This window comes from Rhinopithecus roxellana, chromosome 10, assembly GCF_007565055.1.
Source record: "Rhinopithecus roxellana isolate Shanxi Qingling chromosome 10, ASM756505v1, whole genome shotgun sequence".
NCBI classification, from domain to species: Eukaryota; Metazoa; Chordata; class Mammalia; order Primates; family Cercopithecidae; genus Rhinopithecus; species Rhinopithecus roxellana.
The window spans coordinates 93,773,988-93,793,242 of NC_044558.1; the positions used below are offsets into that span (position 1 = coordinate 93,773,988).

The window sequence follows — 19,255 nt, forward strand, 5'->3', positions numbered from 1 at the left end:
CCCGGCTAATTTTTTGTATTTTAGCAGAGACGGAGTTTCACCATGTTGGCCAGGATGGCCTCCATCTCTTGACCTCGTGATCCACCCACCTTGGCCTCCCAAAGTGCTGGAATTACAGGCGTGAGCCACTGCGCCTGGCCTGATTTTTGTATTTTTAGTAGAGATGGGGTTTCACCATGTTACTCAGACTGGTCTCAAACTCCTAACTTCAGGTGATCTGTCCGCCTCGCCTCCTAAAATGCTGGGATTACAGGCGTGAACCACCGAGCCCGGCCCATGGTACTTGTTACACTGTATTGTACCAAGGATGACAGTGAAATCCTTGTCGTCAGGTAACTTGTTATTTGAGCCCCTAGATTCATGAGGCTACATAGGGCAGCAAGTCATTTTTTACGTGAAAACGTTAATGAACTGCTCATGCAGTAATTTGATCCCCACACAGATAGCCTTTCTTACTTACGCCTAGCATCTGTTCTCACCAATAGTGACTATGGCTTTGCTAGTCTCTTATATTAATATTTTGAGCAAGATTATGTGGCCATATGATAATAGTAACAACTGACAGTTGATTAGCAGGCATGTGAAAGTACTTTACACAAATTAAACAATTTTAGTTTAGTTTAGTTTAGTTTTTTGAGATGGAGTCTCACTCTGTCACCTGGGCTGGAGTGCAATGATGCAGTCTTGGGTCACTGCAACCTCCGCCTCCCAGGTTCAAGCGATTTTCCTGCCTCAGCCTCCTGACTAGCTGGGATGACAGGTGCGCACCACCACACTTGGCTAATTTTTGTATTTTTAGTAGAGACAGGGTTTCACCATGTTGGACAGGTTGGTCTTGGACTCCTGACCTCGTGATCCGTCTGCCTCGGCCTCCCAAAGTGCTGGGATTACATGCATGAGCCACTGCGCCCGGCCAATTTAAACATTTTAATAATATAGTTACTATCACAGTTTTATAGATGAGAGAAGTGGAGGGCAGAGAGAAAAAACGTAAATTGTCCAAAATCCTGCAGTGCAGACAAATACATGGGAATCATTTGCAAAATGAAATTGTAGATCTTGTAAAGATGCAGGGCTTCTTAAAGTCAGTGAAACGGATGATGAAGTACTCCAGTCACAGTCATAATCATTGTTCAAGGTGCACCTGGCAGAACTTAGAAATCAATAGAAAGTTGATTAGAGCATTTAAAGAGATTCATTTGAATTCAAAAGGATTGAGTGCTTCAGGAAGTTGATGTTCTCAAATATTTTTTTCTGAAAGGCTTTTTTTTTTAAGACAGGATTTCACACTGTAATCCAGGCTGGAGTGCAGTGGCACCATAGTAGCGCTCTGTAGCCTCAACCTCCTGGGCTCAAGGGATCCTCCCACTTCAGTCTCCTGGGTAACTGGGAGTATAGGCACATGCCACCATACCTGACTAGTTTTTGTATTATTTATTTATTTAGTTAATTTTAAATGTTTTTAAATTTATTTTTTATCTATTATTAAATTTTATTTTTATTTTGAGATGGAGTCTTACTCCGTCACCCAGGCTGGAGTGCTGTGGTGTGATCTCGGCTCACTGCAACCTTTGTCTCCTGGGTTCCATCAATCCTCCTGCCTCAGCCTCCTGAGTAGTTGGAATTATCCACCACGCCTGGCTAATTTCTGTATTTTTAGTAGAGAAGAGGCTTTACCTTGTTGGCCAGGCTGGTCTCGAATTCCTGACCTGAGGTGATCCGCTTCCCTGCCCTCCCAGAGTCCTGGGATTACAGGTGTGAGCCACTGCGCCCAGCCAGTTTTTGTATTTTTTGTAGAGATGGGGTTTTGCCATGTTTCCCAGGCTGGTTTGAAACTCCTGGGCTCAAGCCATCTCCCTGCCTTGTCCTCCCAAACTGCTGGGATTACAGGCATGAGCTACTGTGCCCGGCCTATCTTTCTTTTCTTTTGGAAAACAGCATATAGAATATTAACTTAAAATCTTACTGTATGGTGCTTTCATTTTTGCTGTTGTTACTGACTGTAAAAGTAGCTTGTTCAAATTTTGGAAAGCAGTTTACTTAAAATCTCACTTTTTTGGACCTCAAAGCACTCTATCACTTTTGCATTTTTTTCTTCTTTTTCTTTTCTTTTCTTGAGACAAAGTTGCACTCTGCTGCCAAGGTTGGAGTGCGGCGGCATGATCACAGCTCGTTGCAGCCTCAACCTCCTAGGGTGAAGCAATCCTCCCAACCTCAGCCTCCTGAGTAGCTGGAACCATAGGCAGTGTGCACCACCACATCTGGCTAATTTTTTCAAAAATGTTTTTAGTAGAGACAAGGTCTAGCTATGTTGTTCAGGCTGATCTCAAACTTGTGGGCTCGGCCGGGCGCGGTGGCTCAAGCCTGTAATCCCAGCACTTTGGGAGACCGAGACGGGCGGATCACGAGGTCAGGAGATCGAGACCATCCTGGCTAACACGGTGAAACCCCGTCTCTACTAAAAAATACAAAAAACTAGCCAGGCGAGGGCGAGGTGGCGGGCGCCTGTAGTCCCAGCTACTCCGGAGGCTGAGGCAGGAGAATGGCGTAAACCTGGGAGGCGGAGCTTGCAGTGAGCTGAGATCTGGCCACTGCACTCCAGCCTGGGCGACAGAGCGAGACTCCGTCTCAAAAAAAAAAAAAAAAAAAAAAAAAACCTTGTGGGCTCAAGTGATCCTCCCATCTCAGCTTCCCAAAGTGCTGGGAATATAGGCATGAGCCACCATGTCCAGCTAACATTTTTTTTTTGTGTTTTTCTTCTCTCTCTCTTTGTGCGTATTTTAAGAGTTGAGATCAACTCTTTGTACTAACTTGAATTTTCTTTCTCTATGTGTGTTTTACTGAACATTCTTGCACAAACATTTTCCTTTGTAATTAAAAAGTCTTCATTACTGTCAAGTAGTTATATGATGTTTCCATGTGTGGAAGTCACCATAATTTACCTAATCAGCCTCCCATCATTATATCACTAGATAGTATGATAACCATTTTTATATATAAAGCTTTATCTGTATTTCATAGTATTTTCTTTAGATGGATCCTGAAGAATAAGTTACTTAATCTTGAAGCCTACAGATACATGTACTTTTTGAAATTTCATAGACCAAAAAAAAAAATTTTAGTTTGATTATTAATGAGTAAATATTTTCAAACATCCTATTTGCCATTCTGTTAGTAGAGTTACATATGGAAGAAAAATGATGTCTATAGAGAACATCTGTCTGGGGTTTCATAAAGGAAATCCTACAGGGGCAAGATGCTGAGCTCCAGTTTTCCTTCAAAGTCCATCTCTTCCCAGAATCTGAGTTTCTGTAACTTCCCCACATAAGACCTGGCCACTTAAAATCTGCATCATTTTTGCCGCGGGCATGTTTAAGAATAGACTTGACTATTGAGGGACTCTATTTAGGCGAAATTCTCTATTTTGGTTATAGATGTATATCTAAAATTTGTTCTCTGTCATTTAACTTCATTTATAGAGTGGGGGTGATGATGTCAATAAGGTTTTGTTTTTTGTTTTTGGGAAGCTTTCATTGGCTGTCAAGATCAGTGGATAATGTTGTATTTTGGTTCTAGGTGACGAGACTGCTGTGTGGCAGGCCCTGACTTTGCTGGAAGAGGGATTAACCCATAGCCCTTCCAATGCTCAGTTCAAATTGCTGCTTGTTCGAATCTACTGTATGCTGGGTGCATTTGAACCAGTGGTGGATCTTTACTCCAGCCTTGATGCTAAGCATATCCAGCATGATACCATTGGGTTGGTAGTATATACTCTGAATAATGAGCAGCCAGCTACACCCAGTGTGGGGTATACAGGACTTTAAGTTAGATTTTAAAGTTGATCCTGACATTAAGCCTTTTTGATTAAATAATAATGTTATGATTCATTGCAAAGCAGAAAGATTTTTATATCTCCCAGCATTTTGTAGTAATTTGAAAATTTGCACAATTTAGAAATGTAAGAGAGTTTTCCTCAGAGATAGCAAACATATATATATATACACACACACACACACACTTTGAACCCTTATTCTTAGCACACATTATTTTCAAGTGTTCATTGCCGCTTTGCAGTTGAAGTTGACACATATACTTTATTGACCTCAACAAAGTTTGAATTTGTATTTTGGATTTGTATTTAGACTACTCTTTATTATTATGCTATTATCACTTAATGGCATTTTCTCTGTTGTCTATGGTGCTGTTTTAGGAAGACAGCATTATATTCTCTTAGAACTTTTATGTACCATTAATCATCAGAGTGTAAGAAAGCCTAGTATAGAACTTTAGGTCTCCCACAAAACTGAGTTAACTTTTTGCTTTTTTTTTAAATTTTAACTTGTGAATTAGATCATTTCTGTGGGAGTATGTTTTAGTGTTTTCTTATGCCTAGCTATTTTTTTGCCAAGTAATTTGAAGTGTAATATTTGTTACTTGAGGTAGGTAAGTAAGTATAACATGTCTTTTTTTTTTCCTTCTTTCCTTCTGATCTAGTTATCTTTTGACCCGATATGCTGAATCTCTAGGTCAGTATGCTGCTGCATCCCAATCCTGTAACTTCGCACTCAGGTTTTTTCACTCCAACCAGAAAGATGTAAGTGAAAAACTATTTTTTAACATGATCTTGCCTGCTGACTGTACACTGTTGAGGAGCGCGTCACCTCATGTCACAAGTACACGTGTTAAGGTGCACTATGCTGAACTAGCAAGTGCCCTTAGACCACAGCTTACTGTCGAAGGCTGGTAGGGAGAGGTAGAGAGTTATTTATGTTTGTTAGAATGGGTGTGTTTGATAGACTCTTTGGAAAGTTGCATTTAAAACTGATATTTACTGAATGGGAAGTGTTATTCATCTTAGACCTGTCTTTTGATCTCTAAGAGACTTTTCCAAGGGTAAAAGAAACAGCCCATAAGCATTCATAGCCTGGGATGCCATTTAACATTCTGCAGTAGCAGCTGCTCTCTGTTACTTTTATTTAACTCTGAAATGTATGTCCATTGTGATGTTTGCTAACAGTGAATGTACTTGTATTTTCTTAGAAAATTAAAAGGCATTCCAAGAAACTTAGGTGAATAATATGTTTTTTAAAGTAGAAATAAATAAAATAGAGCTTCTCTGTGCCATAATGAAAGGATGGGATTTGCACCATATTTTTCACTGTAAGCAGACTTGGGCTCTACTTGTTGGTTAAGCAGAAGTTTTTGTAGGAAAACCATATGGTCTGTACTCAGTCGACCAATTGTGAAAGACTGCCCAACAATGAATGTGGAGAAAAGGAATGTCTCCAGGGTGGTCACTGCCTACTTGGTTTTCACAGACTTCTAAGCCTCATCGCTTGAAGTTGGCTGTGCCAGCTATCTGCCCCATAGCCTTCCATTCTCATGGTCTACCAGCAATTAAGGAACTAGCAAGGAAGCTAGTTTCTGGGGTTCTTCTTGGCAAACACTCATGAGGATTTTTTTTTAAACCCTTTCGTTTTAGTATAACAGGTTGACTAATCTATCTTCCATCTAATTCTTTAAGGGTGTATTGTATTAAATAGAAGCGTTTCTGAACACGGGATATAAGTTTGTTCTCAGTTTATGATAATTACGTTCTGACCAGTTTCAGGGAATGGCCTAGAGGGCTGGAGTAGCAAAAGGACAGCTCTGAGCAGGTGGAAAGCAGCCTCTTGTGCTTAGATAATGAGCTGTGTACCATCAGTTGGTTCTTAGTCCTGTATCCCCTCCCCAGAGTGGTCCCCCTACCCCTCTCCCAGTGATTGGTATCTCTGTTCAGACCTCATTTTGTGGCATGCCTCTGATCAGGGAGAGAAGAAAATGAGTATTAGTATCTGAGAATGTTGCTCAGAAGGTGTGCTGGCCTGGCTTACTAGTCAGAAGGTCATCTCTAGGATGTTGGGTTTCTAAAATCTAGCATGGATGAACTATAAACCTATGAATTTTCATTGTGTGTTCAATTATCTGTACTTGACCTCCTGCTTTCAAGATGTTTCATTAAAAAAAAAAATAGGGCCGGGTGCGGTGGCTCAAGCCTGTAATCCCAGCACTTTGGGAGGCCGAGACGGGTGGATCACGAGGTCAGAAGATCGAGACCATCCGGGCTAACACGGTGAAACCCCTTCTCTACTAAAAAATACAAAAAACTAGCCGGGCGAGGTGGCGGGCGCCTGTGGTCCCAGCTGCTCGGGAGGCTGAGGCAGGAGAATGGCGTAAACCCGGGAGGCGGAGCTTGTAGTGAGCTGAGATCCGGCCACTGCACTCCAGCCTGGGAGACAGAGCGAGACTCCGTCTCAAAAAAAAAAAAAAAAAAGAAAGGATTGGTTTCCTCATCTCATTTATGCCCTCATTTCTGTATTTATAAGAGAGATTAAAGAAACATTTGATTTACTGAAGATTCCTTTTCAAAGGTTTGTTTCTCAAATAGCTTTGAGGTAGTGGGAGCAAATAAGGGATTAATTCCAGCCCGGTGGCTTTTCCTCTAGCTTTCAATCATCCAGCATTCTGGAAGAACTGTATTACTTATGAAGATGTGGTCAATAAAGACACATTACTTTATATACATCAGACTTAGGCTTTAATTTTTTTTTCCCACAAATATTGTGTCTGAGGAGTTTTTTTGAAAGACAACTCCAAAAATAAAATTACAGAAGTATTGTAATATAGGCAAAGAAGACCCCTGGGAGCAATTTGAGGGGATGTGTCATCCTCAGTGTTTTTTTTTTGTATCTTTGTTTGATGTTTTGCTGATGGTTGTGTGTGTGGCAAAAGTGACTAATTCATCTGAATGTGTGTGATGTTGAACCTGATAAAATCATAGCATTTTATTGATCAGAGACTAGGACACTTCAAATATATTTTGATTACTGCTAAGAAGATGGAGCTTATTTAATCTGCTGAAAGGAGAAAATCTTGAGGAGTCCTAGAGGCAAAAGAAAAATATGGTACAGGCTGGGCACAGTGGCTCACGCCTGTAATCCAAGCACTGGGAGGCTGAGGCAGGTGAATCACCTGAGGTCAGGAGTTCAAGACCAGCCTGGCCAACATGGTGAAACCCCCGTCTCTACTAAAAATACAAAAATTAGCCGGGCATAGTGGCAGGTGCCTGTAATCCCAGCTACTCGGCAGGCTGAGGCAGGAGAATTGCTTGATCTGGGAGGTGGAGGTTGCAGTGAGCTGATACTGTACCATTATACTCCAGCCTGGGTGACCAGAGAGAGACTCTGCCCCCCCACCAAAAAAGAAAAATACGGTACAGCTAGGAACATGTAGCTTGACCTTAATGTTGAGTGCCAGATAGAGACTGTGGTGTGAGCTGTTTCCTAAAGAAATCTAAGGCTAAGAAAGATTATGATGATTATAGTGTCTTACTGTGTGTGTTCAACTTTGTGCTTAGAGTATTAGAAATATCTCTCTTCAAATCCAGAGTTCTGTACTCTGCATCTTCTATTCTTGGTAGTTTTTGGGATCCCCGGATGCTTTTTCCTTGGGTGACTGACGCATTTCAATTCCCACCTAGCTCTTTGACAGGACACTTTTACTTAAATGGAAAATCTAGTGTTCTGCTTAGTAACATTTTGTGCTATGGGATTGAAAGTTGTATTTGGAAGGTCTGCACAGGGATTTTCTTTCTAGAAAGGTTATTTTCTGTTGTCATCTTACTTTGGAATCGATTTTTAAAAAAATACGAGAATGAGCACTAGATTTTCATATCTTAAAAGTCACTTATGTGTTTTTACTTCTTTAAAATTTCACTTTAAAATCTCTATTTTACACAAAAATTAGCTGGGTGTGTTGGCAAGTGCCTGTAATTCCAGCTACTTGGGAGGCTGACTCAGGAGACTTGCTTGAATCTGGGAGGTGGAGGTCGCAGTGAGCTGAGATCATGCCACTGCACTCCAGCTGTCACTCTTGGGTGACAGAGTGAGACTCTGTCTCAAAAAAAAAAAAAAAGTAAACAAAGAAAATCAAATCTCTATTTTAAGTATTCACAAAGATCATTATTCAGGGGTTTTATGTCCATATATTTCACTAATTTTTACAGTGACCAGGGTTCATTTCAGGAATCCATTCGGGATCTAAATAGCCTCATTGGTGCATAAATTAGTAGAAATAGGTACGGACAACATACTTTGATATTCAAAAGTCTTTAAAGTGCCTGTGGCTTTCAGTTTTGCCTGCAGTTCCAGTGCGGGGTTGTTTCTTCACATAGTACTACTTCCATAGCCTTGGTCCTACTGGTTGCATCCCAGGCCCTTGTCTAGCTCTGCAGTGGTACTTTACTGCAGTGTTACAGAAGGACTATCTAAAAAAGATAAGCCAGAGAACTGTGACTACCTTCTTAGTTTGTTAAAGACTATATTCTCTTTGTTACCCCTTATTTTTCTCTTTGAAAAGCCATTGCCTTTTTTTTTTTTTTTTTTAAATAAAGTGGTGTTCCACGGACCACTTAGAAATTAAAACTGCCTCTACACTTGGTAAGGCTGGGTTGCCTCCGTAAATTGTAGCATACTTTGGAACTGTAATTATAACTTTGATTGGAATTACTAAAGTCATATTTTCTTTTTGATTAATTGCTGAATCATGTGTTCCTAACCAGCTGTTTTTTTTTTCCCCGCCCCAGCTGTAAGTTCCTATTACAAGAGCTGATAATAAACCTTGCTGTGTTTTCTAAGCCAAGGGGCCATAGGATAGGCACATGTGTTTAGAGTATCCTGGCCTCCTCTTGATAGGGTGTATCACTGTCCTTTAATCAAGCTAGAAGGTATACTCGAGCTTTTTCAGGTAGTCCTTCTTGAAACCTGCAGGATCACAAGTAATCTTTTTAATTTTCTTGTGTCCGTCCGTCTTTAATTTCTCCAGATACTGCAGGCAAACAGCTCGCCGAGGTGTCCAATGGGGGTTTAAAAGCCGCATCGAATGCAGTTGAATTAGCGCCCGTGGCGCAATCCCGCGGCCTGAAATGAACCCTGCAAGGCTGTATATCAGAGGGTATGTTGTTGACTATTGGCCTATTTTCCTACTGGGCAAATTATTCAGACATAATGGAGATGGGGGCAGAGCTGATTAACTGAGGCTGTGTAAAAAGACTGTTTTTTCTAGAAAGGATCTTTTTTTGGGGCAGACATCAGCTTTGAACATAATAGTTTCCTTGGTCCAAAGGGGTAATCTCCTATCTTCTGATCCTGATGGCATAGACCCACACCCATGAAATGTTCTTTCCTGAGATTTTCTTCTATTGTGCCAGAATTTCTGCTTAGAATTCTTTATCTTGCCTCTGTTCTGTAATGTTTAATCTCTGTATATGTGTTAAGCTACAATTAAAGCACACGTGGTGAATGTTCCCTTCACATACTTGTTTAAGGAAATTTCCAGCAGAGGTCTTATGTAATGTAGATGGACAAGAAACTTGGTTCTTGAAGTCTTTGTCCTCAGAATACATTATGACATGAATTTTTATAGGTCTTTTGTTTGGTGTCTTCTATCCTGACGTAATGCTCATATGCCCTGTGTTTCTAATACAGTATTCAGAGATAAGCAAAACCAAGGAGTAGCCTGTCTTTTTCTGAAGGAGAGTGGTTTCTATTTGGGCTGGGGGGGCAGGTGTTTCTATTATTCTGGTGCTTTTGGAACCTTTGTATGAAACACAGTTTATCTTAGATGCAGAAAAACATGGGGTAACATCCCTTCCAGAATGGCACTAACCAAATTTTTGACTGATGCGGCAAAACAAAACCTCAGTTCCTATTGAATTGAAAGACATGATTGCCAAGAGAAGGCTTATGTGATGATGACAGAAGCTAGTTATTACAATTAGTAGTATTAGTAAAGGAGACATTTGTCTAAAGTATAAGAAGGAAGAAAAACAACATTTTAAAAAGCTAATATTCTACTTGGTGACCAAGACCTTTAAAGATTAGATTTAAAACTTAATTTTAGTTTGAGTGTTTTGTTTTGACTGGCAAGGTTTGCTTACATTGCCTGACTTGTGAACTATTTATACCAAGGTGATATCTTTCCTTCTCAGACCTCAGAATATATTATTCAAGCTTACAAATATGGTGCATTTGAGAAGATCCCAGAGTTTATCGCTTTTAGGAACAGGCTGAATAATTCTCTTCATTTTGCACAAGTCCGTACTGAACGGATGCTGTTAGACCTTCTACTTGAAGCAAATATGTAAGTATTGCATGAGAGCTCTAAAGGAGCTAAGGGATTAGATCAGTTGTTAAGAGCCGTTAATGGGCTCATGGGTGTTATTAGCAGGCTTAAGGTAAAATACGGGGAAAAAAGGGAGAGAGACAGTGGGGAAACAGAACTTAGTACATGTCACGGGAAATGATAGAATACTGGCAGCAACATCTTGGGACCATTACAGAAGCCATTTAGGTCATGGTCATCAACCCCTGGTCCCTACTGTGCTTACAAAGGTTCCTCCTTCCCTACAAATCAAGAAATTTCAGAAATTAATGCTGATCCCCTTTGTTTTGTGTGGGCTTCCAGAAGCCTTTTTCTTGCCATGTAGCAAGCCAGTTTGATCTGTGCTTGGTTCTATTTCACCTTATATGAGCCCTTCCTTCCTCTTTCCCTTCCTGTCTAGTAAAACAGGAAGTCCTGATTAATAATATTTTCTGGCTATTTTACTATTAAAATAATACATGAATTTTTTTTTTTTTTTGTATCACAGATCAGCCAGTTTAGCAGAAAGTATAAAGTCAATGAACCTTAGGCCAGAAGAAGATGACATTCCATGGGAAGATTTGCGAGACAACAGAGACTTAAATGTTTTTTTCAGCTGGGATCCAAAAGACAGGTAACTGGAATTTAACCCCAAGCAATTTTTAAAGTTTTTTTTTTTTTTTTTTTTTTTTTTTTTTTTTTTTTTTTTTTTTTTTGAGACGGAGTCTCGCTCTGTAGCCCAGGCTGGAGTGCAGTGGCCGGATCTCAGCTCACTGCAAGCTCCGCCTCCCGGGTTTACGGCATTCTCCTGCCTCAGCCTCCCGAGTAGCTGGGATTACAGGCACCCGCCACCTTGCCCGGCTAGTTTTTTGTATTTTTTAGTAGAGACGGGGTTTCACCGTATTAGCCAGGATGGTCTCGATCTCCTGACCTCGTGATCCGCCCGTCTCGGCCTCCCAGAGTGCTGGGATTACAGGCTTGAGCCACCGCGCCCAACCAATTTTTAAAGTTTTTTTTCTTTCTTTCTTCTTTTTTTTTTTTTTTAAAGAGACAAGGCGGCCGGGCGCGGTGGCTCAAGCCTGTAATCCCAGCACTTTGGGAGGCCGAGACGGGCGGATCACGAGGTCAGGAGATCAAGACCATCCTGGCTAACACGGTGAAACCCCGTCTCTACTAAAAATACAAAAACTAGCCGGGCGAAGTGGCGGGCGCCTGTAGTCCCAGCTACTCGGGAGGCTGAGGCAGGAGAATGGCGTAAACTCGGGAGGCGGAGCTTGCAGTGAGCTGAGATCTGGCCACTGCACTCCAGTCCGGGCGACAAAGCGAGACTCTGCCTCAAAAAAAAAAAAAAAAAAAAAAAAAGAGACAAGGCATTTAAAGAGACCAAAATCATAGCTCACTGCAGCTTTGAACTCCTGGGTGAAGCAATTTATTTTTAAAGAATTAGGATGGGCCAGGCGTCGTGGCTCAGGCCTTTAATCATAGCCCTTTGGGAGGCCGAGGTGGGTGGATCACTTGAGGTCTGGAGTTTGAGACCAGCCTGGCCAACATGGTGAAACCCTGTCTCTACTAAAAATACAAAAATTAGTTGGACATGGTGGCTTGTGCCTGTAATCCCAGCTATTCAGGAGGCTGAGGCAGGAGAATTGCTTGAACCCAGGGAGCAGAGGTTGCAGTGAGCCAAGGTCGCACCATTGCACTCCAGCCTGGGCAACAAGAGCAAAACTCCATCTCAAAAAAAAAAAAAAAAAAAAAAAGGTGAATCTAAAGTTAAAAAAAACAAACTCCACTTTACACAAATATAAAATAATGTGTTTGTTGTAGTGATCAGAAAATATAGGTAAGCCAAATGAAGAAAGTGTAGCTCACCCCTATGCTGGGACTGCCGGATAATCTAAAAGTTAGATCTACTTCACAGCATATATGAGAATTCCAGACGGATTAAAGACTGTGCTAAATTTTAGATTCCTTAGAAATTGTAGAAGAAAATATAGAAAATATTTTTAAATAGGCGAGGAAAGCCTTTCTTAGCATTATACCAAATCTGGAAACATAAAGAATTTAATTTCTGTAAATAGAAAGAATAAATTTGTTAAGTTCTAAAAGTTTGTAGTAAATTTCTTCATATAAATATCCTTCATATATAGAGAGAACTCTTAATAGTCAATAAGAAAACAAGAAATTGGGCAAAGGGCTTAACAAGAAGTTCAAAGAAACACATCTTACAGCAATAAAGATTTTGTTTCTAGCAAAAAAAGATGAATACTTGTGGTCAGCAAGGCTGTGTGGAAAATACTTATTATGCATTTACACAGGGATAAATTTTATACAATCTTCCTATAGGGAATTGTAGTGATCTGTACCAAGATTTAAAATGCCACACACCATTTAATTTGGCAGATCTGCTTGTAGGAAAATAGAACCTACGGAAATAAATGCAGAAACATGCTAAGATGTATATATGAGGTAGTTCTGAAAATTCTGTGATTTGTGGGTTGCCAAGGCCACATTCAGTGATTTAGAATTTTTGAGTCCCAGAAGGACTCACAGGGCTGAGCATATAGTTGCACTCAATGGCTAAGGCTTATTATAGTGAAAGGACACATGACAGAATCTGGAAGGGAAAAAGGAACAGGCAGAGTCTGGAGAACTCAGACTTCCAGTGTTTTCTCCCTCCTCCGAGGGGAAACACTGAGTGTGCTCCTTTCTCTAGCAGGGAAAAATGCAGTAACACAGGTGGAATGTTCCTGCCCAGGGAAACCCAGTAGAGAGTTGGTGCTTAAGGTTTCGTTGTTATGTAGGTACACTCTGTCTATCCTGAGTGGAAAGAAAGCAGGTATTCACCATAAACAACATGGTTTATATAAACAGTCTAGGCACAGCGAGCCACTCTTATTTTAGGGAACAGTTGGAGTGCAGAGTTCCCAGACATCAGCCAAGGGCCAACCTTGCAAGTAGGCCCTTCTAATGATAATAGCTGCAGGCCTGCTATGTTAACTGTTTTCTGCACACACTGTCATAAAAAGATGAAGTTTGCAAAATAGTGTAAATATTCTAACCAGTTTGTTTAAAATTAAGTTGTATACATACTATTTTTAGTTACTTTTTTTTTTAGATGGAGCCTGTTGCGTACTGTAACCAATTTGTTTAAAATTATTAAGTTGTGTAAGTATTATTTTTAGTTGCTTTTTATTTTTGAGACCTAGTCTCTCTCTGTTGCCCAGGCTAGAATGCAGTGGCGTGATCTCGGCTCACTGCAACCCCCACCTCCTGGGTTCAAGTGATTCTCCTGCCTCAGCCTCCCAGGTAGCTGGGATTACCGGTCCCCACCACCACGCCTGGCTAATTTTTGTATTTTTAGTAGAGACGGGGTTTTGCCGTGTTGACCAGGCTGTTCTCAAACTCCTGACCTCAGGCAATCCCCCGATCTGGGCCTCCCAAAGTGCTGGAATTACAGGTGTGAGCTATCTCACGCAGCCCCTATTTTTTTTTTTGGGGGACAGAATCTCACTCTGTCATCCAGACTGGAGTGCGGTGGCGTGATATAGGCTCACTGCAGCCTCCACCTCCCGGGCTTAAGCAATTCTCCTGCCTTAGCTTCAGCTGGGACTACAGGCGTGTGCCACCCCAGCCGCCTAATTTTTTTTGTATTTTTAGTACAGATGGGGTTTTACCGTGTTAGCCAGGATGGTCTCGATCTCCTGACCTCATGATCTGCCTGCCTCAGCCTCCCAAAGTGCTGGGATTACAGGTATTAGCCACTGCACCCAGCCATAGCCCCTATTTTTAGTTAGATTTTTATACATCCACATTACAAAAGTCTAAAAAGATCTATACCAAACTTGATAATACTGTGGGTATTGGTTATCAGGGCAGCTTTTCTACCTTTTACATTTTTCTGTCATTTGAATTTTTTATATCATGTATTATTATTTTTATTAGAGACAGGATCTTACCCAGGCTGGAGTACAGTGGCGTGACTATATCTCACTGCAGCCTTGAACTCCTGGGCTCAAGCAATCCTCCAATCTCAGCCTCCCTAGTATCTGGGACTATAGGTGTGTGCCACCACGTCCAGCTAATTTTTTGTATTTTTTTTGTAGAGACTGGGTCTTGCTATGTTTACCAGGCTGTTCTCCAACTCCTGTCCTCAAGCGATCCCTTACCTTAGCTTCCCAAAGTGCTGAGATTACAGGTGTGAGCCACCACACCTGTCCTCATGTATTATTTTTATAATCAGCGAACAAAGGGTCATTTATAGGGAAAATGACCTCTTTTTTTTTTGAGACGGAGTCTCTCTCTGTCGCCCAGGCTGGAATGCAGTGGTGCAATCTCGGCTTACTGCAAGCTCCTCCTTCCTGGTTGACGTCATTCTCCTGTCTCAGCCTCCCGAGTAGCTCGGACTATAGGTGCCCGCCACCATGCCCAGCTAATGTTTTTGTATTTTTAGTAGAGACGGCGTTTCACCTTATTAGCCAGGATGGTCTCGATCTCCTGACCTTGTGATGCGCCCACCTCGGCCTCCCAAAGTGCTGGGATAACAGGCGTGAGCCACTGCGCCCGGCTGAAAATGACCTGTTGAATAGGTTATCATTCCCATTTTATTGATAATGAAATGGTGTTTGAGAACATTTTGGCTTGTCTTAGGTCATTCAGCTAGTAAATGAAAGCTGGAACCATTCAAAGGCATCTTAACTGGTGAAAGTTAACTTTTAAAAGATTTGAGGCCGGGCGCGGTGGCTCAAGCCTGTAATCCCAGCACTTTGGGAGGCCGAGACGGGCGGATCACGAGATCAGGAGATCGAGACCATCCTGGCTAACACGGTGAAACCCCGTCTCTACTAAAAAATACAAAAAACTAGCCGGGCGACGAGGCGGGCGCCTGTAGTCCCAACTACTCGGGAGGCTGAGACAGGAGAATGGCGTGAACCCGGGAGGCGGAGCTTGCAGTGAGCTGAGAGCCGGCCACTGCACTCCAGCCTTGGTGGCAGAGCAAGACTCCGTCTCAAAAAAAAAAAAAAAAAAGATTTGAGGCCAGGCGCGGTGGCTCACGCCTGTAATCCCAGCACTTTGGGAGGCCGAAGTGGGCAGATCACGAGGTCAGGAGATCAAGACCATCTAACACGGTGAAACTTCCAAGCTGTTGGAAGTCTCTACTAAAAATACAAAAAAAAATTAGCCGGGCCTGGTGGCGGGCGCCTGTAGTCCCAGCTACTCGGGAGGCTGAGGCAGGAGAATGGCGTGAACCCAGGAGGCAGAGCTTACAGTGAGCTGAGATGGTGCCACTGCACTCCAGCCTGGGTGACAGAGCAAGACTCCGTCTCAAAAAAAAAAAGATTTGAAAGCAATGAATTGAATAAGTTAGATAATTTGGGGATGTTTCTGTTTAAGGGACGTTTCTGAAGAACATAAGAAACTTTCCTTAGAGGAGGAGACCTTGTGGTTAAGAATCCGATCCTTAACATTGAGGCTGATCAGTGGACTTCCAAGTCTCAACCACCCTGTGGAGCCAAAGAACTCGGAGAAGACTGCCGAGAATGGGGTATCCTCCCGGATTGATATTCTTCGTTTGCTCCTTCAACAGCTGGAGGCAGCCCTGGAGACAGGAAAGCGATTTATTGAGAAGGATATTCAGGTACCATCAATATGTATTTACCATCAAAGTTGCAATAATTACATTTATGACTGTTTTATAAACAGGAGTTTGGGGTGAGTGAGTAGTAAGGAATTGTTTTGTCCCAGTTTATGGCTTCTGTAGGAGAAAGGAATATTTTAGACTCAGAGGAAATTGCAGAGGCTTCCTCAATATCCAGACTAGTGAGGGAGAAAGCAAAATAACTTTTTGTGATGGTAAGTTTTTAATAGCTAGCAACAAATTAATATAGGTGTTCTGTTTTTACTGTAATGATTCAGTTTATTAGTTTGCTGATTAGTGGCTTTTAGCTGAGACAGGTTTTTATTCACTAGTTACCTGATTTTCTTATTTTGTATGCATTTAGATGGATCTAGAAGAGCATTATTTTTCTCCCTTTTTTCCAGTATCCTTTCCTTGGTCCTGTACCTACCAGAATGGGTGGATTCTTTAATTCTGGCTGTTCTCAGTGCCAGATAAGCTCCTTTTATCTTGTCAGTGATATTTATGAGTTGGATACCAGTGGTTTAGGTAAGTGCACTGTGTGTTTACAGGGTCTTTGTCATAGAAAATGTAGTACACGTAATAAAATGTCTATAACCTCACATTTGGAAAATTTTAGAGTATATGGCAGCTGGAAGCTGTTCTGGAAATGTCTGGTTTAGTATACGAGAGGGTACAGTCATAGGTTACAAAGTAATGTTTTAGATGCTTAAGTCCATTCCATATTTAAAATCACTTTTTAGGTCCAGAAGTTGAAGAAATTCTTCATTTATTGAAAGGCTGTTGGATTTTAAAAATGAAGCAGTAGGCTGGGCGCAGTGGCTCACGCCTGTAATCCCAGCACTTTGGGTGGCTGAGGTGGGCTGATCACCTGAGTTCAGGAGTTTGAGACCAGCCTGGCCAGCATGGCAAAACGCCCTGTCTATTAAAAATACAAAAATTAGCCAGGCATGGTGGCGGGTGCCTGTAGTCTCAGCTACTCCGGTGGCTGAGGCAGGAGAATCGCTTGAACCTGGGAGGCAAAGGTTTCAGTGAGCCAAGGTAGCACCACTGTGCTCCAGCCTGGACGATAGAGTGAGACTTTGTCTCAAAAAAAAAAAAAAAAGGAAAAGAAGCACTAAACTTTGTAGAGAAGAGATTTTTTTTGTAGGCTCTCAACCCATGAAAATCACAAATACTCTATAGACTTTTCCTTTTATTTATCTGTTTTTTTAAATCATAAGGTTAGTAGATCCTACCATTTAGAGTGTTTGAAGCACATAGATTTTAAGCCCTGTTAAGGAATTTTAGGTAGTACCTTTGGCAGAAAGGTAATTAGTGCCTTTCCTTTTATTCTTCCTTTTCCTTTCATTATCTTTTTCTCTTTGTCTCAAAATAATGAAAAATGCATAAGGGTCTATAGAGAAAAGAAAATGTCCTTGTCCATGAACTTCTTGCAGGTATTTATCTTGCTTCTTTATCTTACTAAAAATGGAATTGAAAGTTTTTCATTTTTTGTTTTTCAATTTTAGAGGATACAATGGAGATCCAGGAACGAATAGAAAATAGTTTTAAGTCTTTACTAGACCAGTTAAAAGGTAAGTTTTCCTACTGTAGATTCCTGTATTTGTATCTGGTTGTATGGCAATAGCTTGGAAGTTCTTTCCCCTATTCCCAAACCCAATCACCCAGAGATAAGTAAGTAGTGTTAACACTTTGGAGTCAATACTCGTAGATGCCACCTAAGCACTTATATGTGTGTGAATGAAAATACAGATAAAAAATAATTTTTAAACATAGAAAATGGTGTAATACATGCTTTTTTGACTTTAATTTTTTTTTGTTATTTTGGATACCTTTCCATGTTAGTTATATATACTCCATTTATTTTCAAGACTGCATAATATTCTATAGTATTGTATTAACATTTTTTATGTTCTCCCCAATTGGTGACATCTTATGTATATGAGTTATTTCTTCTACCAATGCTGAAATGAATATCTTGAGACAAGTTGTTAGGGTATTATTTGAGTCCTTCCTTGGGATTAAATTCCCAAGAATTTAATAGAATTATTAAATTGTTAAATTCCCAGTAATTTAATAGAATTGTTAAAGGGCACATATATGCATCTTATATCTATAAGAGTCTTTCTGGCCGGGCGTGGTGCCTCACGCCTGTAATCCTAGCACTTTGGGAGGCTAAGGCGGGCGGATCACAAGGTCAGGAGATCGAGACCATCCTGGTGAACACGGTGAAAACCCGTCTCTACTAAAAATACAAAAACATTAGCCGGGCGTGGTGTAGTCCCAGCTACTCAGGAGGCTGAGGCAGGAAAATGGCGTGAACCCAGGAGGTGGAGCTTGCAGTAAGCCGAGATAGTGCCACTGCACTGCAGCCTAGGTGACAGAGTGAGACTGCGTCTCAAAAAAAATAAAGGAGTCTTTCTTTTTAGGACCCTAAATGATTTTTTTTTTTTTTTTTAAAGAGGTGAGATCTTGTTATGTTGCCCAGGATGGACTCTAACTCCTGGACTGAAGCAGTCGTTCTGCCTTAGCCTCCTGAGTTGCTGGGACTACTGGTGTGCACCACCGAGCCTATCTTGGTCTTATATTGTATTGCCCAGATGAAGAATGTCTGAAAACTTAATGATTAAGATTGATAATAAAATTTATTATCTGTTATGAAGATGCATTTCTACAATGTACCTTTTTGGGTTTTCAGTTCATAATGGCACAAGTCCTCTGAATCATTCACTTAGAGTCTTAGTCTTATTGTGCTCATGATCTGTCTGAAAAGGCTTCGCTGGTGTTTAGACTGTAGAATATATAATTTTTAAGGCTACCTTTTATATTTTGAAGACTATAGAGCAATAGCATGGCTTTTTAAAGAACTTAAAATGGATAGTCTGTCCTTTGGAGTTTGGTTCATTATGGAAAAGGAAAAAAAATTGCTTTCTAAATTAAGTTTTTATTTGCTTATTCTTTATTTGTGTGTTGTGTTCCTTAAAATAGCATTGAAATAAAAGCTTGTAATCCCAGCACTTTGGGAGGCCGAGACGGGTGGATCACGAGGTCAGGAGATCGAGACCATCCTGGCTAACACGGTGAAACCCCGTCTCTACTAAAAATACAAAAAAAATTAGCCGGGCGAGGTGGCGGGCGCCTGTGGTCCCAGCTACTCAGGAGGCTGAGGCGGGAGAATGGCGTGAACCCGGGAGGCGGAGGTTGCAGTGAGCTGAGATCCGGCCACTGCACTCCAGCCTGGGCGACACAGCAAGACTCCGTCTCAAAAAAAAAAAAAAAAGAACTAAAAGCTGAATAAAACTAAACTGTTTTTTGTTTTCAGATGTCTTCAGTAAATGTAAAGGTGACCTCTTAGAAGTTAAAGACGGTAACTTGAAAACACATCCTACTCTTTTAGAAAATCTAGTTTTCTTTGTTGAGGTAAGTTTTTGTTCTCTC

At 41.1% G+C, this 19,255-nt stretch overlaps 1 protein-coding gene across 3 annotated transcripts in view; it reads left to right on the forward strand.

The window, feature by feature from the left end:
- NAA25 (N(alpha)-acetyltransferase 25, NatB auxiliary subunit) overlaps positions 1-19,255 on the forward strand; it is an 86,309-nt gene that overhangs the window by 53,107 nt on the left and 13,947 nt on the right. For all 3 annotated transcript variants that reach the window (XM_010378804.1, XM_010378808.1, XM_030938532.1), the window contains 8 exons: positions 3,577-3,757; positions 4,495-4,594; positions 10,028-10,179; positions 10,688-10,813; positions 15,571-15,814; positions 16,219-16,342; positions 17,326-17,391; positions 19,140-19,237. In XM_010378804.1, coding sequence (XP_010377106.1) covers positions 3,577-3,757; positions 4,495-4,594; positions 10,028-10,179; positions 10,688-10,813; positions 15,571-15,814; positions 16,219-16,342; positions 17,326-17,391; positions 19,140-19,237 — 1,091 coding nt within the window. The remainder of the gene's footprint in view (positions 1-3,576; positions 3,758-4,494; positions 4,595-10,027; positions 10,180-10,687; positions 10,814-15,570; positions 15,815-16,218; positions 16,343-17,325; positions 17,392-19,139; positions 19,238-19,255) is intronic.